The sequence below is a fragment of the Lemur catta genome, chromosome 1, assembly GCF_020740605.2.
Source record: "Lemur catta isolate mLemCat1 chromosome 1, mLemCat1.pri, whole genome shotgun sequence".
Lineage (NCBI taxonomy): Eukaryota > Metazoa > Chordata > Mammalia > Primates > Lemuridae > Lemur > Lemur catta.
In genome coordinates this window covers 116,331,574-116,340,985 of record NC_059128.1, presented here as the reverse complement: position 1 = coordinate 116,340,985, position 9,412 = coordinate 116,331,574, and the positions used below count along the sequence as shown (strand labels likewise).

At 56.2% G+C, this 9,412-nt stretch overlaps 1 protein-coding gene across 6 annotated transcripts; it reads left to right on the top strand.

Moving 5' to 3' along the window:
• The first annotated feature begins 117 nt into the window (after window positions 1-117).
• Window positions 118-8,015, top strand: TRMT1 (tRNA methyltransferase 1). Of its 6 annotated transcripts, none has more exons than XM_045550573.1 (17): window positions 118-184; window positions 1,673-1,876; window positions 1,964-2,019; window positions 2,273-2,415; window positions 2,581-2,768; window positions 3,303-3,418; window positions 3,499-3,611; window positions 4,884-5,032; window positions 5,195-5,281; window positions 5,362-5,431; window positions 5,522-5,656; window positions 5,743-5,828; window positions 6,055-6,163; window positions 6,271-6,347; window positions 7,345-7,464; window positions 7,555-7,684; window positions 7,843-8,015. In XM_045550573.1, the coding sequence occupies exons 2-17, from the start codon at window positions 1,731-1,733 to the stop codon at window positions 7,990-7,992; spliced, it is 1,875 nt and encodes a 624-aa protein (XP_045406529.1). In that variant the 5' UTR covers window positions 118-184; window positions 1,673-1,730; the 3' UTR covers window positions 7,993-8,015. The 6 variants fall into 6 exon arrangements, with proteins under 6 accessions (XP_045406529.1, XP_045406523.1, XP_045406513.1 ...); XM_045550567.1 differs by having other exon boundaries at window positions 141-248; XM_045550557.1 differs by lacking the exon at window positions 118-184 and adding an exon at window positions 453-1,367.
• The last annotated feature ends 1,397 nt before the right edge of the window (window positions 8,016-9,412 follow it).

Below are 9,412 nucleotides of genomic sequence, written 5' to 3'. Positions count from 1 at the left end.
CGGCCATTCATTGTGGGCCAGGCCGCCCCAGCCGAGCGCCGAGCGAGCGCAAGCCGCGCCGCCGCAGCAACCGGGCCAAGGAGGAGCGGCCGCGGCCCCGCCCCTAGGCAAGGCCAGCCGAACTTCGAGCGCACCCCTTCTTCCCGGCTCCGTCTCTTCTCTACGTTCCTGAGGATCCTCTCCAGTACGTTGGATCTGCTGGGTAGTTCGAATCCCGACCCCGCCAACTTCTAGTCCCGGGACCTTGGGCAAGTCGCTCTACCTTTCTGAACTTTAGTTTCCTGTAAAACAAAATCAATAACGACTGCTATTTACCGTGCCAGGCACTGTTTTAGGCTCTTTTTGGGAATTAGCTCGTTTAAACTTTACAGTAACATTTTTAGGTAAGAACTGTTTTACACACACACACACACACACACACACACACACACACACACACACACACACACACTTTGTAAAAAATAAAGGGAGGCACAGAGAGATGAAGAAACTTGATCAAGATCACGCAGCAAGGAAGTGATGGCGGATGCCAGGATTTAAGCCCAGGCTCTAGAAGCAACAATAAAAGCTAAGACTTTTGTGATGCTTATCAGATGCCAGGTTCCGTTAACATTTTACTTGCACTAACTTGTTTAATTCTCACCACGACCCAGTAACTAACGTTAAAAAAGTTCTGCCCATCTTGAGAATGAGGAAACTTAAGTACAGAGTTAAGAAAAAGTAGCAAGGTGAGCTGAGACCTGAACCCAGGCAACCAAGACCATTAAGCTCTTCTGCCTTCATTCACCCGTTAGAACCTACTACGTGCTTACTATGTGAGAGTGACTGCTTTGCACACCTTCCAGGCATTGTGTCATTTAATCTTTGCTCTACCTTGGAAATTAAGATTGTTATTTAAAAGGTAAAGAAAGTGAGACCCCGATAGTTTAAGTAACTCGCCCAGAGCATGTGGTGTGACTGAGATTCAAACCCAGTAAATTCAATTCCAGAGTCTTGAATTATTCTTGCAGGGTGCTCTGAAATAATGTGTATATAGAATCCAACACACAGAAGACAATCAGTTGGTGTTGGGCTTCTCTGCTTACCGCCCCTTTTCTGAGCCACAACTCCCTCATCTCTGAAATGGGACCAGTGACGTGTTCTCTCCCAGGGGAGTCGCTGTGATTAAGGGCCCCTGCACAGCATGATCAGCCCGCTTCCTTTCTGCCCTGTATTTTGATCCTGGCCCCCAACCGTAGGTACCATCACTGATTGGCTAACTACTGTCATGTGATTCGCCCACCCACTGTGCCAACATGGCGGCGCCCAAGTCCTAATTTGGGAAACGCACACTAAGACTAGTTTGGTTTTCTGTGTTATGAAAGAAGGTGAGGAGGAGCTGGGCGGCACGAGCAGGGATCCGGACTGGAGGCCGGCCCGCACGAGAGCTTCCGGCTCCTCAGGGGTCAATCCCTCTGAAAACGGGGTGGTGTCAGTTTCCTGGGGCCGCAGAGTCTCCTTAGTCCCTATTTTATAGATGTGAAGGACACTCCTGGCCCGGGAATACGGCTCTCTGAACTTCTCTCTATGCCCGCTCCACCCCCCGAACCAGGCTTGGCGGGCAGAGGTGCCCGCGGATGTCCCGTGCGAAAACTGTTCCGTGGCTAAGCCTCCTTCTCCGCTCCGCCCGCAGTCTCTGTAGAGCTAGGTTTGTGGAGGGGCAGTCCCAAGGGCCGCTGACTCCATCAGCGATGGAAAACGGCCCTGGACCCTGCGCAGAAGAGCGCCCACACGAGGTCCAGGAGACGACAGTCACCGAGGGGGCCGCCAAGATCGCCTTCCCGAGCGCCAACGAGGTCTTTTATAACCCGGTGCAGGAGTTCAACCGGGACCTGACGTGAGCAGGGATCAGGGGTCAACCTGGCTGAGGGGAGTGGGGCAACGAGGATGAAGGGGTATGAGCTGATCCTCTGTCTCCTGCCAGATGTGCTGTGATCACCGAGTTTGCTCGCATGCAGCTTGGGGCCAAAGGAATCCAGAGTGAGTGGGGAGGCTCAGGCTCCTGGTGGGCGGGGGTCGCACAAAGCTTTCTCCCTGCTTGGGCACCTCTCCCTGAAAATCCCAGAAAGGCTCCAGCTACATAGCAGGCCCTGGGCTGTGCTCCCTCACCCTTTCCCTAGGGTCTTTGGGAAGATTTTCTTCCAGTAATCTCCTGTATTCTGAAGATTAAAGGGAAGTTTCTCAGATGGGGGGCTTCGATACTCCCTGACTTTTGCCTTTTGGGTGGCTGCAGTCAAGGTGCCAGGTGAGAAAAACGTGCAAAAGGTGGTTGTGGCCTTGTCGGAGCAAGAGGAGGAAAAGATTGAACTGAAAGAGAGTGAAAACCCGGCCCCAGCAGACCAACCTCGAATAGCTGTCGTGGGGGAAATCTGTGAGGTGGGACCTGAGCGTAGGAGGTGGCAGCTCTGGAATTTAGTGGGTGACGGAGGGAGGAGGGCTCCTGGAGTGGGAGAGCCACAGGAGGTGGGTGATGGGGGTTCCCTGGGGCCCAGAAGAGGATAGAGATTGAGACGTGAGTGGGGCTCCCTGCTTACTCAACAGGAAGGCCTGCGGGTGCTGGAGGGCCTGGCTGCTTCGGGCCTACGTTCCATTCGATTTGCCCGAGAGGTGCCTGGACTCCGATCTGTGGTTGCCAATGATGCCTCTGCCCGAGCCATGGAGCTCATGCGCCACAACGTGCAGCTCAATGATGTGGCCCACCTGGTACAGCCCAGCCAGGCAGATGCCGGGTAGGTTCTGAGCAGCACAGCCAGCACTGGAGCAAGGCTGCCTGGGGTCAAATCCTGACTCTATCATATTCTCACTGTATGACCTTGGGCAAGTGACTTAGCCTCTTTGAGCCCTGTTTCCTTGTCTGTCAAATGAGAACAGTAGTTTTAGAGGGGTTGCTGTGCTGATTAAATAATAAGTAATGTGCCAGAAATAAGTAACATTTCATTTCCTCATCTGCAAAAGGAACAATAATAGTTTCCAGCCCACGGAGTTGCTTAGAGGATTATGTGGTTAAGTGTGTTAAAAGTCTATAAACTGCTTGAAACAGTGCCAGGCATGTTATGTCCTATATCAATATTGGCTATTGTCATTGTCATTGTTATAAATGGATAGACTAAGGCCCATCTAAGGAGGAAAATCATGCAGTTAATAAATGGCCAAGGCAGGATGTGAACCTGAGTTCACCGCACTGTAGGAGTTAACATGTGTAGGGAACAGAGCAGGTACCTGGTGCAGAAAGAAAGCTGAGGACCTGGCCTTCTTATACCCAGGATGCTGATGTACCAGCACCAGCGAGTGTCAGAGAGATTTGACGTCATTGACCTGGACCCCTATGGCAGCCCTACTCCATTCCTGGATGCAGCTGTGCAGGCTGTGAGTGAAGGAGGTGAGGCTGGGCTGATGCTGGGGTATGGAGCTGGGCTTGGGGTGTTTGGAGCGTCCTCACTGCCCAGCCCCTCCCCACAGGGCTGCTATGTGTGACCTGCACGGACATGGCGGTGCTGGCAGGGAACAGCGGGGAGACATGCTACAGCAAGTACGGGGCCATGGCCCTCAAGAGTCGGGCCTGCCATGAGATGGTGAGGGGCCCTGCCAGCTGGCCAGGGTTGGGCTCTGAGTCGTCCTCCCCCCCCATACACCTTCCCACCCCTCAGACCTGCTCAGCTCCTGCAGGCAGCCAGGGTCAGATCCATCCCAGGTTATTAATGACAAGCACAGTCTTTAACTGGCATAGTTCCCAAGAGCATGGGCTCCTAATTGTGGTCATTTTGGGGCAGTGGCTTTGTCCAGGATAAGAGTGGGTGGTTACATTATTCTAATATTTGTGTTATAACAACTTTAAAAAAAAATTTTTTTTAAGGTAGTTTTTCCAGATCTAGGTTCAAATCCTAGCTTTGCTGGTGGCTCTGGGCAAATGACTTGACTTAGCCTTTCTGGTCCTCAGTTGTTTTTTTGATTTTTGTTATTTGTTTGTTTGTTTGAGACAGGGTCTTGCTCTGTTGCCTGGGCTACAGTGCAGTGGTGTCATCATAGCTCACTATGAACTGCTGGGCTCTAGTGATCCTCCTGCCTTAGCCTCCTGAGTAGCTGGGACTACAGGCACACACCATTGCGTCCGGCTAATTTTTTCTATTTTTTGTAGAGACAGGGGTCTCACTCTTGCTCAAGCTGGTCTTGAACTCCTGGCCTCAGAGCAATCCTCCCGCCCCGGCCTCCCAGAGTGCTAGGATTACAGGAGTGCTAGGATTACAGACGTGAACTATTGTGTCTGGCCTGGGCGTCAGTTTTTGCATCTGTAAAAATGGGCACAATGATGGCCTGACCCTATTGGGTTGCTGTGGGGATTCGAGAGGGTTGGGGCTATATTGAGGGGCTGGGAAAGGAGGGGTCCTTGTGCTTGTTCCATAAGGGCCCTGTCATCATGTCAGTTCGGGAAATGCTTCCTTTCCCATGTTGGAGTCTCCCAGCAGCCCCGAGCAAGAAGGCCCTGGCAGTTCTGCAGCACCCAGTGTCCCCAGTTCTTGCCCACAGAGCCCTTGGTGGCCAGAACATAGGTCCCCAGCCCACAGGGCATGCTGATGGTGCTGATTGAAATAGGTTCAGTTTATTGGGCTTGTGTCCCCAGCAGTGCCACAGACAGGGACTGTTGTGATTTTGCAGATGAGGAAACTGAGTCACATAGCATTGGTACTCACCTGTTGAGGGGTCCCACAGCCAGGACACTCAGGACTGAGTTTGGAAGCCAGGGATCCCACATCCCTGAGCATGTGCTTATCATCACTGTGTGTGGCTCCTGGGTGGGGGGACGGTGGAGGGAGGGATGATGCCTGCCCCCCTCGCCCCACCCCCAGGCCCTGAGAATCGTCCTGCACAGCTTGGACCTCCGTGCCAACTGCTACCAGCGCTTCGTGGTGCCTCTGCTTAGCATCAGTGCCGACTTCTATGTGCGTGTTTTTGTTCGTGTCTTCACTGGCCAGGCCAAGGTCAAGGCCTCAGCCAGGTCAGCTTGGTGGGGGGAGGGGTGATAGATTGAGGGAGAAGACAGGGCCTTGTCCTGGGGGACCTAGGGGTTCTAAAGGACACTGGGCAAGTCAGAGGGAGGAGTTAGGGTGTGATGACCACACTGAGAACTCATGGTGACTCCTGCCCCACCCCCCAACAGCAAGCAGGCACTGGTGTTCCAGTGTGTGGGCTGCGGGACCTTCCACCTCCAGCGCCTGGGCAAAGCTTCGGGAGCCCCTGGCAGCCGGTGAGCATGGGTGTGCTGGGGAGGAAGGTGAAGGGGTGTCCCAGAAGGTTGCCACCTTCTAACCTCCCCTCTCTGTGCAGGGTCAAGTTCTCTGCAGCCTGTGGTCCCCCCGTGACCCCCGAGTGTGAGCACTGTGGGCAGCGCCACCAGGTAGGGCTGGGCTGGGCTGGGGGATGTGAGAGGGGCTCAGGGGTCCTGGAGGTCACAGTCCCCACTCACCTGTCCCCTGTGCTTGTGCAGCTTGGTGGCCCCATGTGGGCAGAACCCATCCACAACTTGGACTTCGTGGGCCGTGTCCTGGAGGCTGTGAGCGCCAACCCCAGCCGCTTCCACACCTCGGAGAGGATCCGAGGGGTCCTGACTGTCATCACTGAGGTGGGGGCTGGGCTGTGACAGGGAGGGGGCTCCCCCTGTGTCCACCCATCTATGCTCAGGCCCATCCCCACTGCACCCCCTCGCAGGAGCTGCCGGACGTGCCTCTCTACTATACTCTGGACCAGCTCAGCGCCACAATCCACTGCAACACACCCAGCCTCCTGCAGCTGCGGTGAGTGCCCTCCTGGGGAAAGGGGAGGAACCCTTCTTTGACTGCAGAGTAGCCTTGGGCAAGTCACTCCATTAAGTCCAAGTGCTTAGGAAAGAACTCATGAAGGCCATGAGCCCTCGCCACGGGTTAGTCACCGCGAGAAGTGCAGCTGCGCCAGTCCATACAACACAGGTCAGCCCGGGCTTTGGGGTCCAGCCTACCCCTCATGATCCCTGTGGGTCCCCAGGTCAGCCCTCCTCCATGCTGGCTTCCGGGTCTCTCTCTCCCATGCCTGTAAGAACGCAGTGAAGACAGACGCCCCTGCCTCGGCTCTCTGGGACATCATGCGCTGCTGGGTGAGGCCAGGCTGACCACCTGGGGGTGGAAGGGCAAGCAATGGTCACTTGGAGGCCCTTGGGAACTCAGCATCTCCTGACCTCTGACCTCTGACCTCTGCCCCCAGGAGAAGGAGTGTCCCGTGAAACGGGAGCGCCTGTCGGAGACCAGCCCAGCATTCCGCATTCTCAGTATGGAGCCCAGGTACGGGCACACTTGTGTGTAAGACAGCAGGGAAGCACACACAAGTGCAGATGACACAGACACTTCCCACTGTAGACACCTGTTCATTTTTCAAGTGAGATCCAGAATCCACTTATTTCTCCCACCCTGGTCCCCCTTCCCCACCATCTGTTCCCCCCCATCTCCCACCATCTGTTCCCTGCACAGTGGCTAGAGGGCACCTGTGCACACCTTGAGTCAGGGCATGTCCCTCCTCTGCTCAGAATCTTCCAAGACACCCACCTCACTCTGTAGAAGCCCCTGGAACACTGGTCCAGGTACCCCCCATGGCTCTTCCCTCATCTCCTTCTGCCTAACATTGCACACCCCCTCCCGTCTTTCTGTTCCCTTTACCAAAATACTTATCTCCCACTCTAATATACAACATAATTTACTTATTTCTGATTTATGCTGTTGCATGTTTGTCCCCCCAACTAGAAAGTCACATTACTAGGGGAAGTTTTTTTTTTTTTTTTGAGACAGAGTGTTACTCTGTCGCCTGAGCTAGAGTGCAATGGCATCATCTTAGCTCACTGCAACCTCAGACTCCTGGGCTCAAGCGATCCTCTTGCCTCAGCCTCCCAAGTAGCTGGACTACAGGCACGCACCACCACACCTGGATAGTTTTTAAAAAATTTTTTGTAGAGGTGGGATCTGTGTTGCTCAGGCTGGTCTCAAACTCCTGGCCTCAAGTGATCCTCTTGCCTTGGCCTCCCAAAGTGCTGGGATTATAGGTGCGAGCCACAGAGCCCAGCCCTGGGGGCAACTTTGTATCCATTTTGCTCACTGTGTATTCCCAGCACTGAGAACAATGTAGACGCACAGTTGTAAAATATAAATGTTTACTAGATGGATGAGAAAATCCCAATGTCGGCAGATACCCCATGTTGCCTGGAGGTGGGCAGGCCCCATGGGCAGTCCATGCACACCTGCTCAGCGGCTGGTGGCTGCCCCCATCCCCCAACCCCCACTTCCCCAGGCTACAGGCCAACTTCACCATCCGGGAAGATGCCAACCCCCGCTCCCGCCAGCGAGGACTCAAGCGATTCCAGGCCAACCCGGAGGCCAACTGGGGTCCCCGGCCCCGCGCCCGGCCAGGGTGAGTGGCAGTATTGTGAGGGTGGGGTTCAGCCAGGGCAGGCGAGGGTGAAGGCCAGATGGGGCCTCAGCTACTCATCCCCTTGCACAGGGGCAAGGTGGCCAGTGAAGCCATAGAGGAGAGACGTCGGCTACTGCAGAGTAAGCGAAAGGAGCCGGCTGAGGACCCAGCCCAGCGGGCTGCCCGGCTCAAAACATTTCCTTGCAAGAGGTTTAAGGAGGTGAGGTACCTCTTCCCTCTCACTGCCAGCAACAAGGGAAGAATTGGGGGAACTGGGGCAGGGCAGGCACTTGGGAGTGAGCTTCCCATCCAGGAAAGGAACCCAGTGGGGGCTGTTGAGCTCTGGGTGGGGGTTCACACCTGCTGTCTTCCCACCAGGGCACCTGTCAACGGGGGGACCAGTGCTGCTACTCCCACAGCCCCCCAACACCCGGGGCTGCTGCTGATGGGGCCCCTGCTGACTGCCCAGAGACCTCCAACCAGAACCCCTCTGGGCCTGGGGCTGCTGCTGGGCCCGGCATAGACTGAGTCAATAAAGAGATGTCACCTTCCTCTGACTGTCATTCCTCTCTATGGGGAGGCTGTCTAGGGTCTGTCCATGTGCCTGAGGGGCTCTGCCCATTGGTCCAGCTGTGTGACTGGGGTTTGTGCGTCCGTCCCTCTAACTCCCTAGGGGGAGCTGTGTGCATCTGCCCATCTTGGGGGTCATTTGTCCCATCCTGACTGGGGTGTTCTGTCTGTATAGGAGGCCCCCCCTGCAACAGGGGACTCTGAGTGCCCCCACCGACCCACCCCAGAGCCGGTGCCTGCGGTTCCCGAGGTGGCCGCGGGGCGGCAGCCATGCGCTCACACCCGCGGGCCTTCATCACCCCACCCCCACCCCCCACCCCCTTCTGCCGCATCTTCAGCGGGCTCCGGCCGCGGGCACCCGCGCAGTCGGGCGCTTCAGCCAGGGAGCCTCTACGTGTCCTCGCGCGGCTGCCTACTCGCCGCCTGGTTTCTTTGACCCAGCTCCCCCGGGGCCGCAGTGGCGGAAGCCGGACCGGAACCAGGCGCCCTTCGCATCCGCTCCAGACCAGATGCTTCCTGCCCTGGGGCCCAGGGACTATGCGCACAGCGAGGGACCCGCAGGCTGCTGCCCAGATGCCCAGTGGGGAGGAGGAGCTGCATCTCCCCTCTACCCCACCCCCAGAGTGAAGGGTTAGAATCCTGGGGCAGGATCCCCTTTCTGCCTCTTAGACCCTTTGTCCCCATCAGTAAAAGGAAGCTAATCTGAGACCCCACCTTGTAGGATTAACTCACACGCTTAAAACTTCAGCTCTAGTTTCCCGGGGGAAAGCAGTGGAGCTGTTGATTGTGGAGACCTGGGCTTCACATTCCTGAGAGGGTGGTGGCAATATCAGTGCTGGGCTAGGTCCCTGTCTGGGGGCTCCTGCAGTCAACCAGATACACAGAGAGCAAAGTATGCCTGACCCAGGTGGGTGGCAGTCATGTGGGTGCTGTTACCTTGCTAGCTGTGACCAGAGCTTGTCCCTTTGTGAAGTTTCAGGGGGATCTTAAATTTCACCCTGCAGGTGCAGTGGGGTGAGGGCCAGGGACCACAAAGTTGGGGCTACGTGATCCTGTGGCCAAAAGGCCCAGAAGTGTGGGGACCCTCTGGGGTGTCTACTGGAAGGTCACACCAGCCCTGGCACCCTAGGAAATCCTACACCCCCCCACCCCCACAGCTGTAGCACTTCCTCCCCAGGACACCTGCCCAGGCTGGACACCCAAGCACAGTCTGTTAGAACTGTCCCCCCTCTGGTGCCCCACTGCCGGATGGGGGTGGTAGAGAGGCCGGGAGGGGCTTTGTAAAAAGAGGAACCAGGCGGGGTGAGAAGAGAAGGAGGGGGCCCCTGGGTCACGCGGCCCCAGCGGGGCGGAAAGGGCCCTCCCTCACCATGAGCAC